Source organism: Pseudophryne corroboree, chromosome 5 (genome assembly GCF_028390025.1).
Source record: "Pseudophryne corroboree isolate aPseCor3 chromosome 5, aPseCor3.hap2, whole genome shotgun sequence".
Taxonomy (NCBI): Eukaryota; Metazoa; Chordata; class Amphibia; order Anura; family Myobatrachidae; genus Pseudophryne; species Pseudophryne corroboree.
The window spans coordinates 813,052,009-813,071,314 of record NC_086448.1 but is presented as its reverse complement, the minus strand read 5'-3'; the positions used below and the strand labels follow the sequence as shown (position 1 = coordinate 813,071,314).

General features: G+C 40.4%; 1 protein-coding gene across 1 annotated transcript in view; it reads right to left on the bottom strand.

Moving 5' to 3' along the window:
- The window catches only part of CSMD3 (CUB and Sushi multiple domains 3), a 1,529,921-nt gene that overhangs the window by 624,271 nt on the left and 886,344 nt on the right, over positions 1 to 19,306 (bottom strand). The window contains exons 24-28 of the mRNA XM_063924487.1: positions 17,357 to 17,513; positions 14,691 to 14,882; positions 11,556 to 11,682; positions 7,311 to 7,513; positions 540 to 731 (exon numbers count right to left, since the gene is read on the bottom strand). Of these exons, the coding sequence (XP_063780557.1) occupies positions 540 to 731; positions 7,311 to 7,513; positions 11,556 to 11,682; positions 14,691 to 14,882; positions 17,357 to 17,513 (871 nt within the window). The remainder of the gene's footprint in view (positions 1 to 539; positions 732 to 7,310; positions 7,514 to 11,555; positions 11,683 to 14,690; positions 14,883 to 17,356; positions 17,514 to 19,306) is intronic.

Here is a 19,306-nt window from a genome sequence, read left to right as displayed (position 1 = left end):
AACCACGTGTATAATACACGTGTTTTGGTGAATTTGCTGGCATTTTTGCCCATTTTTTGGCACAATTTTCGCCCATGCCGATTCGACTAAAAAAAAAGTGAAACGGCATGGGCGAAAAAGGATTAAAAAATTGGCGAAAATGCTCACAATTGAATACCCTGTGTCGAATTATGGCCGTTTTTTTGACCAGTCAAAAAAAATGGCACTTAAATTAATACCCCCCCCCCCCCTCTATGTTAATTATAGCCACAATCTGATTGGTTGCTATTAGCAATTTCTCAACTTGTCCTCTTTAGAAGCTTGATATATCTACCCCATAGTAGTGGAAAGACCATCTGCGTATCTGATATGCATTCCATAAGTAAGCCCATTTTTTTGTTTGTGAATATAAATATATATAAATATAAATACAATATACAAAAATACAATCCAAGATACTCTACAAAGCAAAACAATGTTTACACAATGAAAGCTTAAACTTAAATAAAATATATCCCATATAATTTTATGTATCGGTGATAATGGTACGAGAAACTTACCAATACATGATGGAGGGCTGGGCTGCCAAAAGAATCGATTTTCGACTTGGATGCAAGTAATTCTTTCCTCCCCTTGTAACTCATAGCCAGGATCACACTGGAAAATAACAGTATCCCCAGGTTCTCGACCATCCCCATTCCGAGTTCCGTTCATGGGAACCCCTGGGTCTCGACATGCTGTAGCTATGGAACCTACATAAATGAAAAGTAAGATGTTGTTATATACTGTCTGCTAAGGCTGGTAACCCAGCTATTATTTTGTATGTCATTTTTTTTGTTTTTTTGTTTTCTTCCAGTGATAACTGTCAATGGTGGTCATTCCGAGTTGTTCGCTAGCTGCATTCGTTCGCTGTGCAGCGATGAGGCAAAAAAATATGCGATGCAATGCGCACACGCGGCATACTATTACAACGAAAGATGCAGTTTCACACAGGGTCTAGTGAAGCTTTTCAGTCGCACTGCTGGCCGCAGAGTGATTGACAGGAAGTGGGAGTTTCTGGGTGTCAACTGACCGTTTTCAGGGAGAATTCTGAAAAACGCAGGCGTGCCAAGAAAAATGCAGGCGTGGCTGGGAGAATGCAGGGCGTGTTTGTGATGTCAAAACAGGAACTGAATAGTCTGAAGTGATCGCAAGCGCTAAGTAGGTTTAGATCTACTCAGAAACTGTTAAAAAAACTTTGTAGTTGCTCTGCGATCCTTTCGTTTGCACTTCTGCTAAGCTAAAATACACTCCCAGTGGGTGGCGACCTAGCGTTTGCATGGCTGCTAAAAACAGCTAGCGAGCGAACAACTCGGAATGACCACCAATATCTATTTAGGGAGACATAGAGGCTGATAGTGTAGGGGTGGACACACCCACATGGCACTGGCCAAACCCACACAACACTGGTCACACCCACACAACACTGGTCACACCTCCTCTGCATAGCAAAATTGGCCCATGATTATTTTCAGCTCCAGGCTCACATGGCCCATAATCCTGGCCCAGACAGTGGATTACAGTATAAAGACAGAGATCTTAAAGTTGATGAATTTATAATTATAGTATTTATCTGCTTTCCATTTAAGTCAGGGCCACAACTTGATAATGCCTCCTACCCAGCATGCTTCTGGTGTTTCTGTCCCCTTTGCAAACAACAAGGTGGCTGAAAATAGGATGGTGGGCATCACTATTAGGGGGCGATTCAGTTCTCCTCTATGTCTGCTACATACGCTCCTGAATGGCAAATTACTGCCAAATAGATCCCAAATTAACTTTGCACAACATAGTGATGGGAAGGGAGACTTGTGACATTGAACCTGCTATAAGGAGCACTTATTTCCACAGGCGAGCACTGCAGGATGTTCATCAGCACACAGCTCCTAATAGCCCCTTAATGTGGTATCCGGTCTTTAGGTCGACAACACTTAGGTCAACACTCATTAGGTCGACCACTATTGGTCGACATGCATTAGGTCAACATGGTCATAAAGTCGACATGGACACTAGGTTGACATGGCAAAGGTCGACACATGAAAAGGTTGATGTGAGTTTAAAAAATTTTTGAAATTTTTGAACTTTTTCCTACTTTACGATTCATGTGGACTATGATTGGGAATAGTAACCTGTGCCGAACGCAGCGGTAGCGGAGCGAGGCACCTTGCCTGAAGCATGGCGAGTTAAGTGAGAGATGCAAGGGGACGCAGTACACTAATTTGGGTTCCCCGTCACTTTACAAAGAAAATGACACCAACCCCCCAAATAAACTCATGTCAACCTTTTTACATGTTGACCTTTTCCATGTTGACCTAAAGACAGTGTCGACCTAGTCACTATCAACCAATAGTGGTCGACCTAATGACTGTCGACCTAGTTACTGTTGACCTGATGATCCATACCCGTTAGTGTTAGCTGCTCTCTGGCTCTCCGCCACTCTATGCACTTCACTGCAGGGATTGCTGAGAAAAAAGTTTCAACTTCTTTAAAAAAACAACACAAAAAACAACAACTTATATTGCTTAAAGCTTTCTGACTCTGGAAATATTCCTGGTGTCTCTGTTGTCTGCTTCTCGCCCTGTGACTGTATCAGTTTTCATTTTGAACCTTCAAACAGTTGAGCAGATCCTGTTCTCTTGTTCTGTATGCTGAGCGTCATGTTCAGTATCTGTATTTATTCTACATGAATGGCCAATCGCACAGCACATCTTCTTGTTCTGTGTGCTGCATTCAGATCTCAGTCACTGTTATTACTCTATATGTCCAGAATCCAGATACACTCCCTATGTATCCTATAATACCCAGCAATGAATCTTATCATGTATGTTGGGACTGCTGGATAAGATGACACCATTTTGCTGATCGCTTCATGTAATGATGCATGTCTTCTGCCTGCATGTACAGTTGTACAGAGCTACGTTAGTTGGGCACTATGCTACAGTACATGTCACTTCCTGCAGTGGCTCTTACTCTGTGCATAAACTATTGTACAGGTCAGCTGTACTATTTTTATATCAGTTCCCGTTATTATATAGAAAATACAAAAATAACGCAGTTTCACGTTTTGCAGGCGGCTCTTGCATTGTTGAGAAATGTGTATGCTCCATTGCTGTGCGCAATTCTCCGTCGCACCTCAGCTTGTGGTAGAATGGGGATCACTTGGTGGCAATGGGGAGTCTGCAACTCTGCATACCGGCAAAGTGTTACAAGGGCATGCCGACACAATAAAGGGTTAGGCAGAGTTGTTTTCAGATAGTTCTCCTGTACCAAGGATTGTGCTGGCGCAAATTTAAAATGATAATGATGACAGCCATGAAACCAAGTGTCTGGATAGGAGAGGTATAGTTATATAGCTGCGCGCAACTCGGCATACGGGCAAATATCCACCTATATTTGCATGCAAACAATGTGAGTATAGTTGGAGCCATATTGCGTGCATCTGTGAATTGGTAATTTAGGATCTTTTTCAGAGTTGCATGCATTGCCTATGTCGGAGGCAGTGGAGAGGTGTTTTTGTACCTAAATCACACCATGTGTGCACCCCTACTGTGATCCCAGAGAGTCACGGTATAGAGTCAGATGTGCAGTGTCTGAAATGTATTGCTCTTTCCTGGGTGGAGACACTAGGGTGGCTAATCAGATGCATGGAGATGCTACATCTTATGAGAATGGTATGGGACTGATGTGGGGCATGTCGCTGAAAGTGGTTGCATACATGGACACTTCATCTCTCACATTGGAGACAATAATCAGATGAAGAATCTGTAATTAGTGTTAGGCTGGGGCAAATATTGATGGTGCAACCAAGAGTGGTGTTTCTAGGGGCATCAAGCAGTATTTGAGGGTCTAAAAATGCACCAAGTGGTATTTAAGGGTCTAAAGATGCACTAAGCGGTATGTGAGGGTCTAAATATGCACCAATCAGCAGTTGAGGGTCTAAAGACGCACCAAGTGGTATTTGAGGGTCTAAAGACACACCAGGCAGTATTTGAGGGTCTAAAGATGCACCAAGTGGTATTTGAGGGTCTAAAAATCTACCAAGCTTTATTTGAGAGTCTAAAGATGCATCAAGCAGTATTTGAAGGTCTAAAATGCACCAAGAGTAATTTGAGGGTCAAAAAGATGCACCAAATAGTATGTAAGGGTCTAAAGTTGCACCAAGCGGTATTTGAGAGTCTAAAGACGCGCCAAATGGTATTTGAGGGTCTAAAGATGCGCCAAATGGTATTTGAGGGTCTATGACACACCAAGCAGTATGTGAAGTTCTAAAGATGCACCAAGTGGTATTTGAGGGTTTAAAATGTACCAAGCTTTATTTGAGAGTCTAAAGATGCACTAAGTAGTATTTGAAGGTCTAAAATGCACCAAGCGGCATTTGAAGGTCAAAAAGACGCACCAAATGGTATATAAGGGTCTAAAGACGCACCCAGCGGTATTTGAGAGTCTAAAGATGCACCAAATTGTAGTTGAGGGTCTAAAGATGCACCAGCGTTATTTGAGGGACTAAAGATGCAGAAAATGAGCATCTTAGTCCCAGGACGTCCAGACACATGGATGCACACCAGGGATTGGCTTTATAGTGGAATTCGCATAACATCAGAGGCACAGAATCAGCCTCTTAGTCTCCAAAGCAAATACAGAATGAAGTGAAATACTGCAACTTATTTTGACATTGCAAGGCAGTTTTTTTTTTATATTGTTTATAATGATGTATGTAATTAACTTATATTGAAATGTCTGAATATGTTAAAACTAAATGTAAATGAGTTATATTTTGCATGTGTGAATTTTTACATGTATTACTGTAGATGAATGTTGTCATATGGTATATCATCAGTGTTTAGAAAACGTAATATACATTGTACATTTATCCTGAGGGTGTTAGATTTAAAATGAATAAGTACAAACGTATAAGACAGTTAACAATCTATTTTTTAAATTGAAGAAAACTTTTACATTTTGAAAGACAAAATCTAATTAGAAAAACATGATATTCAGATGATGATGTGACATGTAATTAGCAAAGTATACATTCAAAGGAATTCATTTATATTGAATCTGCACATCAAAGTGATAATTACTGACACTTTTATGTAAGTTTAGCAGAATGTAATTAAAAATATGAAAATAATTCTGCAAATGACCATAATTTTGTCCTTTATATAATAACCATTTCCTGTATCATACAGAAACACTGCACAGAATTGCACTGATCTAAATCACCAATTTGCTTTAATAGAAATCATGCTACATTTGGTATTCTACCGTATGTAGAAAACACAGAAGATCATTGGGGGTCATTCTGATCCGTTCGCACGCAGCGGTTTATCGCTGCGGTACGAACGGGTACGGAATGCGCATGCACGGTGGCCGCAGTGCGTGTGTACGATGTTGCCCGGCGACAGGGGTCGCTGGGTTACGTCACGACTTGCAAAGGAAGCGGTCGCAGAGCCGACCGCTAAGAAGATTGACAGGAAGGAGTCATGCCAGGGCGGATCCGGAGCGTTTGGAGCCATTTTCGGGGAGTGGTGAGTAAAACGCAGGTGTGTCCAGAAGAATGGAGGGCGGATGTCTGACGTCAAAGCCGGCTCCAGAATCGCAGGGATCGTCACACTGGGTAAGTAAGTATAGGGCTGGTCATCTTTTGCTTGAAATTTTTTTAGCTTAGCTGGGCTGCACAAGCGATCACAGCCTTGCTAAACTAAAATACACTCCCCCATAGGTGTGTACCAGTTGATCGCAGCAGCAGCAAAAAGTTGCTGGCTGCAATTAACTCGGAATGACCCCCATTGAACGATAAAGACCAGTGCATCTTTAATAATTTACAATGTTCGTGATCCCCTTATTGGGTCCTATGTTTTAAGGCCAAAATGATAGCTGATTTTTGGGGGGACTTTGGAGAAATCCCTATTTAAATATTCCATGCATCATTGCATTTGTGATTGTAAAAATGGGGACTGCAATCAAAAATACAATCCCTATCTAAATATCCAAATTGCCATGCTTCTAAAAGCTTAGCGTTCAGAGCTTGACCGTCTTAGCTAAACTCATATGTAGATGACATTATCTCATTGTAGCCTGCATATTACAATTACGCAGTTTTTACCACAGAGGCATCTGATGAGATGAAACGAGGAATACAATTTTTTTCATGGATTTCGCATAAAATTTGACAAATATGCCTCCATAATGGTATACAGTCATTAAGTTGACATTAACAATGGCAATAGTCTTAACTGTAGCACAACAATGTCTACAGTTGTGATGTAGACATTGCTTAAAGGTCAACAGGCAACATGCCAACATCCCTTGGTATGCCGACATGTTCACAATGTCGGAATCTGAAGTGTTGACATGTGAAATCCTGACCTTCTCAGAATACCAATATTGGTGTTAGGCTGTGGAGGGGAGGGTTAGAGTTAGACACTAACTAGGGTTAAGCTACAGGAAGGGAGGTTAGTGTTAAGCACTGGGGAAGGGTTAGGGTTAAGCAATAAGGGGAGGGAAAGGGTTAGACTGTGTGATAGGAGGGTTAGGTTGAGCCACTAAGGGGAGGCTTAGGGTTAAGCTACAGAAATTGGAGGTTGGAGCTATTCACTAGGGGGAGGTTTAGAGTTAAGCACTAAGGGGAGGTTTAGGGTTAAGCTACAGGAAGGGAGGATAGGGTTAGTCACTATGGGGAGGGTTAGAGTTAAAACCACCAGTACCCAGAAACTGTCATTGCCATCTGGAGCAGGTAAGTGACCTTGTATACCATCCCCCCATAAGATAGTGTGTTGTGGCTTTCAACGACATTCCAACATGGAACACTTTAAAAATAAGTTCAGTTATCAATGCACATTAGTAAACTATCTTCAGTTCCATTTATTCCACAAACGCCTCCTCTTTACTTCTGTTTCTCCACAAATGCTTCCATATTGCACAGGAAACCTATGGACAATGGGGAAATATAACAGCTAGTACTAAGGGGAGGGTGTTTACTGGTATGTGGGTGTGTGGCCATTCCACGTAAATTTTGGGCACCTTTCAAGATAAATACAGGGCAACAGTATCAAAGGGACATATCAGTGCTTCTTTGTACTTATTCTGCCTCTTGTTACCCCTCTGCACCGCACTTTGCGAAAATGACATCCTTTACCATTAAAGACAACAAAAAATTTAAGTTACTAGTACTCTAGCTATTCCCACTGTACAATACTTAATCTATCAGTGGCCTTATAACCAGATGCAGCCTTAATATGTACAAATTCAATGGCAGCAGAGGTGCTGTACTGGGGAAAGTAAGAAGGACTTACTTGAAAACTGAATTGCAAATCCCGATTTGCTGATGTAAAAATCAGTGTCGAACTGTACTGTAACAATATTAAGAGTGCTGTGAATTCCTTCAGGAATGAGAGAGCCGCTAATTTCTTTTAGTAGCATTTCATTGTCCAGAGGTCCATCCCAGACCCGAAGGATGTCATGTGACGCCTCTGTGTCGAAGGCAAGGAACTGAAGACTGTAAATAAAGACAAAACGCATTTGTACGTAACCAGACTAAAACGTAACATGATCATATACCAGAAAATAGTTCCGCACCACCATTTCTAGTTACATTATTCTACTGTATATCTATAGATTTATATGGCTGTAATTGACCTTTGCTAGCCAGTAGCCTATTATAGCCTAAAGAAAAAGTCATCAGAATGGATGTCAAACAGGGCAGGATGTGGGTTAGATTGTTGCTCATGAAATAAATATTACTTTCAAGGAAACACTGAAATGAAAAGTAAAGAGACTCTTCTAAAGAATAAAATTCTCACCATTCAATAAAACAAAACAAAAAGTAAAAAAAAGAAAAACAAAACATTTTTTAATCACAAAAATATTGGTCAGTTTACTGAACAGAAAAATTACACAGAAGCTTTCAGTGATATTTTTTAAATATTTTTGTCCCTTGATCAACGTTCTTCATCGTTAAAGTCCAGATGTGCAAGTAAGGAAACTATCTGAGTTTTTCCCATATTGCCTTTCTTTCTTGTTGGCGGTGGGATTTCTGTCCATTGCCCTCTCACCCCTTTTTGATTACTTGATTTTTAGCTGTCTTTTTGTCACCTGGTCTCCTCAGCTTGCCTGTGCCACTTCCGATTTCTCCCTCTTGTTTGCTCACTCCCTTGACAGCTCCCATTGTCTGCTTTAATTTTAATTCCTCCTTGCGCCTCTCCAGCATATACCACCATTGCCTGCTCACATTACATGTCTAACTGGTCTGTTCACATTGTTTCTAATCTTAATGTCTCTGCTTCCATTGTATTACCCCATCAGCAACATTATTCTCCCGTATCCAAAATTCCAAAATCCGAAATATTCAAAAATTCTGAATTTTTGGAACACGATTACTTTCTGATTGTTCAGTGTATACAAACATTGTTTAATGCTCAACTTTATTCAAAATATTGCATAAAATTTCCTTCAGCCTACGGTGTAAATGAAACATAAATGTATTTTGTGTTTTGACTTGGGTCCCACCTCCAAGATATCTCATTATAGTATACAAATCTTCAGAAAAACTGAAAAATCCCAAATCCTTTTGGTCTCAAGCATTTTGGATATGTCATACTCAACCTGTATCTCCTTTAAACATCCTTTAGTAATATTCACCTTCATGATGCCAATATTGAGAGAGACACCATTCATCTGGGGCGTCAAGCTTTTAGCCATGTGGCTCTGACTCTGTGGAACTCGCTTCCCCGCACAGTACAAGAGACCCCCTTTCTAGAATCTTTTCAAAAACAGACTCAAGACTTTCCTGTTTACTCAGCATTTCCTTAATGCCCCTTTAGTATCTCCATGACCTCTGTACTTTACGAAAAGCTTTTCAGTACACGATTGTTTCTGTACTGTATTATGTTAATTCTATCTGTTAAATGCCTTGAGTCCTGTTGGAGAAATAGCGCTATTTAAATAAAAATATTATTATCTAAGGTGCTGTAGAACCTAGACTGCCCTAGAAACAGTGCTCTCATCTATTCTGCTCACCGGACTCATAGCATATGACCTTAGTCACTGTCCTCCACGTCTACAGCACCATCTTATTCTACTGATTATTTGGTATCTACATTTAGTTTTTATACAGTTAAAGTCAATATGTTACTAGTATATTATATACTCCCGCTATCTCTTAACTAGGCTCTGTCACATCTCTACTATCTAGGACTCCACTCCAACTTGACTCTTGCAACGGACGCAGGATGCAGCCACTGGCTTAGGCACACCCAGAAAATGGGGCTGACATGACCCTGTTTTCTGCAATGCCCCCGTATTCTCCCCCAAACACCTATAGCACGTTAATCATGTTGCCGCATCCAGGGCACTGTGACCAGGGTCGTAGTAATACCACAGCACATGTGCGCTATAAATTGTAACGTTCCATTACACGCAAGAGAATAATGTCCGTAATAGTTATATTAAATAATGCAACAGTTGTATTTTCCATATAAAGTAAAATAACTGTAGATACTGTACAAGTACAGATATAGAATGTTTGAAGAAGAGAAAGAAGGAAATCTGCATTGTCGACGCACTGGAAGAAACTAATTCTAAAATATAACCTTTATTAGATATGTATTAAAATGTGATTGTGATTAATTTATTTTCCCAAACTACAATGAAACATAGAAATTAAAATCACGGACAAACAAGTAAGTGAATCTAAACAGAAGATTACATATGATCCCTAAGTCCTTGAAGTCAGAGTAGTGGGTATCGGCACTATAGATACTGTTGGTGGTCAACACTATATGTATGTATCGACACTATAGATACTGACAGTGGTCGAATAATATTGGATGGGTGTAGAAATGCCATGGTATTTATACCAATATAGTAACTCTGAGTATAATGATACACTTATAAACACACGTGGACACGCTTTTTAAATTCTTTATTCACATTTTTTCAATCTTCTGTTTAGATTCACTTACTTGTTTGTCCGTGATTTTAATTTCTATGTTTCACTGTAGTTTGGGAAAATGAATTAATCATAATCATATTATAATACATATCTAATAAAGGTTATATTTTAGAATTAGTTTCTTCTAGTGCGTCGACAATACAGAATTCCTTCTCTCTTTTCTTCAAATATTCTAGTCCTGACATACTGTAGTTGACTGCACCCCCTAATTAAATCAACATTGCGTTTAATATTGAATAGGGGTCCTTGTGAGTGAACGGGTGTGGTTCGTTTTATTGACAGTGTCTAGGTCGACAATGTTTAGGTCGACCACTATAGGTCGACAGTCACTAGGTCGACATGGATGGAAGGTCGACAGTGTTTCTAGGTCGACATGTGCTAGGTCGACAGGTCTAAAGGTCGACATGAGGATTTTTTTTTTGTGTCGTTTTCTTCGTAGAGTGACCGGGATCCCAAATTAGTGCACCGCGTCCCCTCGCATGGCTCGCTTCGCTCGCCATGCTTCGGGCATGGTGCCTTCGCTCCGCTGCCGCTTCGCTCGGCACACTTTACCGTTCCAATCGTAGTCCACGTGGATCGTTAAGTATGAAAAAATTAAAATAAAAAAATGTGAAAAACTCATGTCGACCTTTAGACCTGTCGACCTAGCACATGTCGACCTAGAAACCCTGTCGACCTTCCATCCATGTTGACCTAGTGACTGTCGACCTATAGTGGTCGACCTAAACATTGTCGACCTAGACACTGTCGATCTTCAGACCGGATCCCGAGTGAACGTATGGTGATGAATCATATACATTCACTCAGATTAATATAATACTGATCTCTGAGTGTGCAGCTATCCAGCTTTCCAAGTACAGATATAGCAATGTTCATCGTTGTCGTGATGTGTACGCACATGCGCACATATCACGTCAGTGACTACACGCACCCAGGTGCGAATAGTCGCATCCACAATCGCACAATGCATTTACTATGGCTGGCGGGTTCGATGACCGCGGCTACATTTGTAAAACTTAAAATAACAAATACAAACAACTTTCGTTTTCCCTTTTAAAAATCAATCTTTCCTTTTTTTGGTATGCATGAGTGCACAGAAATGTATGTCTTCTGTAAACACTAATTGGGGTCCATAATGTAGTTGGGAATGTTCTGTATTTAACTTTTGAGGCACATGTGGTACGTGTTACAAATAGAACAGCGTGATTCTTGCACACAGAAAGGATCTGCATTATGTACGTAAACTGGCATTAATTAAACAGGAGTCACTGGAACACATTTTATGCGTTTAATAGGCACATGCGTTAAATGGGACACTGCGGAACCCAGCTGGTAAGCACTTTATGCTTTTACTAGGCAAACATTAAATGAAGCACCGCAGGATGCAGCCAAAATGCCACCAAAATCTATGTAGAATACACTTGTGTTTTCCAATTAGCTGTAGTCACTGTTATATAACGATGGCTATTAAAAAGCAAACAAACAATATAGAACAAGTTATCAAAATGTTAAACAATGTTCCTTGTACTAAACTTTGCAATCGAACTTTTAAGTAATGACAAATGTGAGGCAATATATAGGCCTTTACCTTACAATGTTGCCCAAATCCACTTCGATTACCCACGTGCAGCGTAAATTATTATCGTATGGAAAGGGATATCCAGGTGATAAAATTCTGCCGGATGATTCTCCTTTGAAACGGCCACCACATTCAGCTAGTGTAAAGCACAATAATAAACACAATAAATGGAGTTCTGTACAGTACAATAAGAACTTGATGGAGTTATGTACAGTACAATAAGAAATTTATGGAGTTATGGCCCTCATTCCGAGTTGTTCGCTCGCAAGGCGATTTTAGCAGCATTGCACACGCTAAGCCGCCGCCTACTGGGAGTGAATCTTAGCTTCTTAAAATTGCGAACGAAATATTCGCAATATTGCGATTACACATCTCGTAGCAGTTTCAGAGTAGCTTCAGACTTACTCGGCATCTGCGATCAGTTCAGTGCTTATCGTTCCTGGTTTGACGTCACAAACACACCCAGCGTTCGCCCAGACACTCCTCCGTTTCTCCAGCCACTCCCGCGTTTTTTCCGGAAACGGTAGCGTTTTTTCCCACACGCCCATAAAATGGCCTGTTTCCGCCCAGTAACACCCATTTCCTGTCAATCACACTATGATCGCCTGAGCGAAGAAAAAGCCGTGAGTAAAAATCCACACGTCATAGCAAATTTACTTGGCGCAGTCGCAGTGCGGACATTGCGCATGCGCACTAAGCGGAAAAACGCTGCGATGCGAAGAAATTTTCCGAGCGAATGACTCGGAATGACCTCCTATATACAGTATAATAAGAACTTGATGGAGGTATGTACAGTACAATAAGAACTTTATGGAGTTATGTACAGTACAATAAGAACTTGATGGAGGTATGTACAGTACAATAAGAACTTGATGGAGTTATGTACAGTACAATAAGAACTTGATGGAGTTATGTACAGTACAAAAGGAACTTGATGGAGTTATGTACAGTACAATAAGAACTTGATGGGGTTATGCACAGTACAATGAGAACTTGATGGAGTTATGTAAAGTACAATAAGAACTTGATGGAGGTATGTACAGTACAATAAGAACTTGATGGAGGTATGTACAGTACAATAAGAACTTGATGGAGTTATGTACAGTACAATAAGAACTTGATGGAGTTATGTACAGTACAAAAGGAACTTGATGGAGTTATGTACAGTACAATAAGAACTTGATGGGGTTATGCACAGTACAATGAGAACTTGATGGAGTTATGTAAAGTACAATAAGAACTTGATGGAGTTATGTACAGTACAATAAGAACTTGATGGGGTTATGCACAGTACAATGAGAACTTGATGGAGTTATGTATAGTACAATAAGAACTTGATGGAGGTATGTACAGTACAATAAGAACTTTATGGAGTTATGTACAGTACAATAAGAACTTGATGGCGTTGTGTACAGTACAATAAGAACTTGATGGAGTTATGTACAGTACAATAAGAACTTGATGTAAAATACTGTAACATCGGTGTAAGATATATACATGTTAAAGCTAGACACTCACTGACAAGCTGGTCTTGGTAGTGGAGGTTCTGCAAAGAACCGGGGGGAGGTGGTGTCAAATGTACTACAGCCAGTGCTATTTGACACGTATAATGAGCCTCTGTATGTATGAAAGCAGATCTATTTACTAAGACTTGGAGAGAGATAAAGTGGACGGAGATAAAGTACCAGCCAATCAGGTCCTAACTCATTTTTCAAACTCAGCCTGTGACACAGCAGTTAGGAGCTGATTGTCTGTTACTTTATCTTCATCAACTTTATCATCATCCAAGGAATAGCAAATAGACCACACAGAACCAGCCAATCAGCTCCTAACTGCCATGTCACAGGCTGTGTTGGTTGCTACAGTACTTTATCTCTGTCCACTTTATCTCTGTCTATGTCTTAGTACATAAACCCCATTATCCATCACCTTTCCATAGCATATAGAACAGTGACAGTGTTACCCATTTGTAGAACTAGGCATAGGCACCAATTCCGTGGGTGCTCCCTGGCCCAAGCACCCACAGAAAATGATGAGCACCCATGAATGGACCCGGGACCACAGGTGTGTGCTCAAGCAGTGTGCACAGGCAATTTTCCCCTGTCCTGACTGCTCCCCCTCCTCTCTGTCATAGTACTCCACTCAGGGGGGGGGGGGGGTGGAGTTTCATGGAATGACACATTTGCGTCATGACGCAATGCATAATTTCGTGAAACTCCGCCTCCAAGCAGAGTACTAATACAGGGAGGAGAGGGAGCGAGCTGGTGGGGTGGATAGGGGAGCGGGAGGGTGGGCTAGCTGACTGTGGCTGGCTGTACACACCCCTGACAACTAGCTTTACCCCTGACAAATAGCATTACACACCCCTAGCAACTAGTAATACACACCTCTGGCAACTAGCATTACCCCTGGCAACCAGCATTACCCCTGGAAACTAGCATTACGCACTCCTGGAAACTAGCATTACACACCCCTGGGAATGAACATTACCCCTGACCCCAAAGTGACACATGTGCGACCCCTCACCATACAAGATGATTGACCACGGCGGTCATCAGGGGGGCGGAGGGGGGGCATCATAGGCTTAAGCACCCACCAGCAAAAACATAAATCACCACCTTTGGTAATAGGTACAATTGGCAACCACCTTGCCTATAAATTTAGTTACATATTAAAGGGAATTAAAAAAAAAACATGTTTTACAGTGATTTTTTTTGCCCGATTTTTTTCCCCAGGCAATTTATTTGAAGTACAGTATGTTATTTTCACCCAAAAATTGACCAGTTTTCGGGTAAAAACATATATGATCTGGAATAAGTTTGTAGACCTTGGTGTTTGTGTGATCTCAGCAACGAAAACAGGTTGCATATCGGAGATTTTTTTTGTACCTCAGCGGTTCCCGAAAAAACATCCCAGATACAGTAGGTGCTGAGTTTGGGCTCATAGGATAACCCCCAGAGGATTAATTAGCTGCTATAAATTACTGTGGCTAATTGAATTCCCCATTTAGTGTCTATACTTTATCTGTAATGGCTCAATCACTTTCAAGTGCAAACGTATCTGGCTACTTTGCATTTATTTGTGCGATTCGTAATGTTTTGATAAAGAAATAGTGTCTGAATAAAGTCAACATGAATAGTTTACCAATACACGATGGCAGAGGGTAATCCCACGCCCTTCTTTCTCCTGTCATGCACTTTAACAGGCTGCTCCCATGCAGTGTGTAACCTGGGTTACATCCGTATATTATGGTGCTGCCAGCGAAGTGTCCCTGGTCACTGATTTTGTAGCCAAACTGAGGCACTCCGGGGTCTTCACAATGTGACAGTTCAAAATCTTGGGAGAAAAAAAACAAAACGCAAATTTAATGATTTATACAAATTGCACAGTGAGTGACACAAAGACAATTTACACTTCTGTAATATCCTGACCAATATACTTTATAAAGCATTATTATTAACAGTAAGATTTATTTATATATTGCCACCATACGCTATTGTGCAAAACTGTGGATTTACTGTATTGTTAAACTACAGATCACTGATTAAATGGCATAATCTACTAATTTTTGTTACTTAAAGTTGTGTTATTGCAATAAACTTTCACTTAAAAAAATTTCATTAAAAAATCCACGGTAACCATGATTTCAGATAAAACTGCTCCTATGCTGATACAGCAATTTAGTGATTGAAGGTTACAGGTCTTGTAGTGTTGTTTGACAAACTGAATAGAACAGATTGCTCTGATTAATGTGTTATATATTGTAATGAGTGACACAACAACATTAAACTCTAGCAGTATATTACTTATATTGTATACAGTACATACCACTTTGGTTTCACAAACAGTTGCACCTGGTTTTAAGTAACCAACAAGCATGAACAGGAAACATTTTAACGCTTAATTTAAGAGTAATTAATAAATGGCAAGTTACAGTTTATACAACAATGGTGGTCATTCCGAGTTGTTCGCTCGTTGCCGATTTTCGCTATGCTGCGATTTGTTGCTAAATGCTCATGCGAATGGTACGCAGAGCGCATGCGCTAAGTTATTTAACACAAAACTTAGTAGATTTGCTGGTGTTCGTGCGGCGTTTTTCAGTCGCACTGCTGATCGGTGAATGATTGACAGGAAAGGGGCATTTCTGGGTGGTAACTGAGCGTTTTCCGGGAGTGTGCTAAAAAACGCAGGCTTGTCAGGCAAAAACGCGGGAGTGTCTGGAGAAACAGGGGAGTGGCTGGCCGAACGCAGGACGTGTTTGTGATGTCAAACCAGGAACTAAACGGACTGAGGTGATCGCAATCTAGGAGTAGGTCTGGAGCTACTCAGAAACATGCTTGAAAATTTTTTGTAGCAATTCTGCTAATCTTTCGTTCGCTATTCTGCTAAGCTAAGATACACTCCCAGAGGGCGGCGGCCTAGCGTGTGCAATGCTGCTAAAAGCAACTAACGAGCGATCAACTCGGAATGACCACCAATGTACAGTACATCTGTGGTTGCCATAAAATGAAGCCTTATGTTCATAGGGAGAAGAGTATATCACTTCCACATAATATGCTACGAGTGTGGATCATTGTGTTGACCTGAAAAAGGTTGACGTGGTAAAAAGGTCAACATGGAAAAAGTAAGGTCAATATGAGTTTTTTTTTATTGGTGTTGTTTACTCGTAAAATTACTGGGAACCCCAATTAGTGCACCACATCCTTGCATGGTTCGCTTTGCTCGCTATGCTGCTGGTAAGGTGCCTTGATCTGCTACCGCTGAACTCGGCACAGGTTACTATACCCAATCATAGTCCACGTGGATGGTAAAGTATGAAACAGTTGAAAATGAAAAAAAAAAAAATTAAACAACTCATGACGACCTTCTCCTGTGTCGACCTTTGACATGCCAACCTTTTAAAAATGTTGACCTTTTGTCCATGTTGACCTATAGTAATTCATATCAACCAATAGTGGTTGACCTATTACTGTCAACCTATCAGCCATATGCTACCGGTATATTTTTAAACAATCATTGATTGCTGGCAAATAGATTCAATGCTAAAAATGACATTGTGTTCACTTGTTTATAAGTTTATTTATGATTTAAAATACAATATAATGCAGTAAGATATAAAACAAATGCCTATTGTTGGTGCACTTCTCATAGGTACTGTTGGATCACCTAAAATACATTTAGTGAATTTAGAATGTAAGCTCCAATGACTATATACATTCTCTGTACTGCCTTTCGGAATATGATTAGTTCTATGTAATTAAATAATCTCACACAGGGCTGTTTGTATTTATACTTCCCCAGGTCTTTAAACCTGGACTTTCATCCACTGCAAGTGCCAGCATGTCTGAGAACCCCTAAACAGATGGGTGTCCAGTCAGAGAGCTCCCAAAGCTCTGCTAGTTGGTGTTTGGATGATTGGGCTTAGACGAATTGATGTTACACTTTGTGCAGTTGTTTTCAAACTCCTTTTGTTTCTGAACTGTCATCAGCCAACAGAAAGGAAAAGTTAACACCTACAATATAAAAGCAGCTGTGCTGGAAGACCGAGGTGTTTGGGAGATACAGTAGACACATCTAGAACATAAAACAAGACCATCTAAGCTGAAAATCTATTTTTGGAAAATGTCTATTTTTCAGCACTCAGAGGACAGACAATGACTACAATTTATTTTGCATGTAAGTTAAGTCAACAGGCCTTTCCTCACTTCTGCATTCTCGTTTATGCTCTATACATTTAATTTTATAAAGACAATGACAACCTGTAAGTAGTCCCATTGACTAAACTATGTTTTAAAAAAAATATTACTCACTTGTGTAAACCAACTGAAATCCTTCATCATTCACATCTGAGTCAGAGTTAAACTCCAGCCACAGATGATTTGATGTACTACTCAACGTCAGTCCCCTCAAAGATGATCCAGTGAAGGCTCCCAATAAGTGAGCAGTATTGTCTCTCCCATCATATATCTGCAAGACAAAGAGAGCATGCAAGCATTTTAAATGTTGCAGAGATTACTGATATTTTAATATATAGTAAAGATGGGCACACAGACTCAGGGATCTATTGGCTAAGCTTTAGAGAGATATACAGCGGGGACAGATAAAGTACCAACCAACCAGCCGGTGCAAGGTCTCTCGGTACCCTAGGCAAAGCTTCAACCTGGTGCCCCCTAACCTGCAACCCTGCTGCAGGAGGTGCATCCGAGTAATGAGGAGTGGCCATGAGGGCGCCCCTCGGGAGCCATAGTTACATCTGCCTTCTATGTGCCTTCACATGACTTGATGTTACATGTATCAGCACAGAGGTAGCACTTAGGCAGTTTGTGTTACAGCCTGATAGTGGTGGCTGCACATAATTAGACCCACGGCAGCAGCCAGCGCAGTGTATAAGGAGGAGGCCACATACAGACACATCCTTCAGTTTTTTGCTAGATGAATTCAGTGGTGCCCTCCAGGGGCTGGCGCCCCTAGGCAGCCGCCTAAAGCTGCCTAATGGTAGAGCCGGCCCTGCAACCAGCTCCTGTCATTTTTCAAATACAGCCTGTAACATGGCAGTTAGGAGCTGATTGGATGGTACTTTATCTCTGTCCACTTTATCACTCTCCAAGGCTTAGTACATAGACCCCCTCAGAGACTAGGCAAGGATGCATGGATATCTGTTAGGAAAAAAATATCTATCTGTTTGGTTAGAAGTCCAAGGTCAGAATAAAGTAGGACGTACTCCAGTTACAGTCAAACAAGAAAGCAGTATTGAATCTACATCAGGCTTATTTCAGTAGCCCATTCAAGGTGGCACAGTGATGCAGTGGTTAGCAGTGCCATCTCTCCTGTAGTTCATTTCTAACTAGTGACTTACTCCTAGGTTATTTGAGTTCTAACTAATCTGATGATATGTGTTTGGCTGTTGTACTTAACGTAACTGGTAAGGTCAACTGCCATACTTTGGGGTACATGTGCCAAACATTGAAGAGAAATAAAGTGGAAAGAGATAAAGTAGCAATCAATCAGCTCCTGTCATCTTTCAAACAGAGCTTGCGAACTGGCAGCGATAAGATGACTGGTTAGTACTTTAACTCTATCTGCTTTATCTTTCTCCAAGATTTGATACATCACCCCCATTTTCTAATAATATTGGGTGTTATAGAACATGTTAGCACTCCATGTAAGTAAAAGAGAATATTAATACATTATCAAAAGTAGTTAACCATCTTCCCTTCCAACATGAAACTTATTTTCTAAGAGAGAATAATTAGATAGAAAAGTCTTCAAGTAATATTAAATTGTCAAAGTTTCCACAAGAGGATTAAAAAGTGCTACACAATATTGAGACTAAAGAATAAAGTTCAAGTAGATTAGGAGGACTGATCAATGAATTATGCTTCTGCTCTAACCCTGGATTCACATGGACCTAATGTCACCCGCTACTAAGCTTCTTGTATAGTATGGAGGACCTTACAAAGGAAACCAATGATAGACCAAATGTAGAGGAAAACAATATAATAAATTAAAAATTGCATTCACAATTCTGGCTTAGAACTTGGCATTGAATGACCCTTAGAAGTTACTAATGCAGTTTTACTTGTATTGATCTAGTCTAATTGACTGTACAATATACAGTAGCACTTTTCGGCTGCAGATTAAGTCTTGGCTCTAAGAATTATAGCTGCAGAGATCTGATGTATCACTATTGTCTGATCACAACAAAATTATAAGAATGATGGGTCATAATTTTTCTTGAATAATTATTAATTGAGATGTGC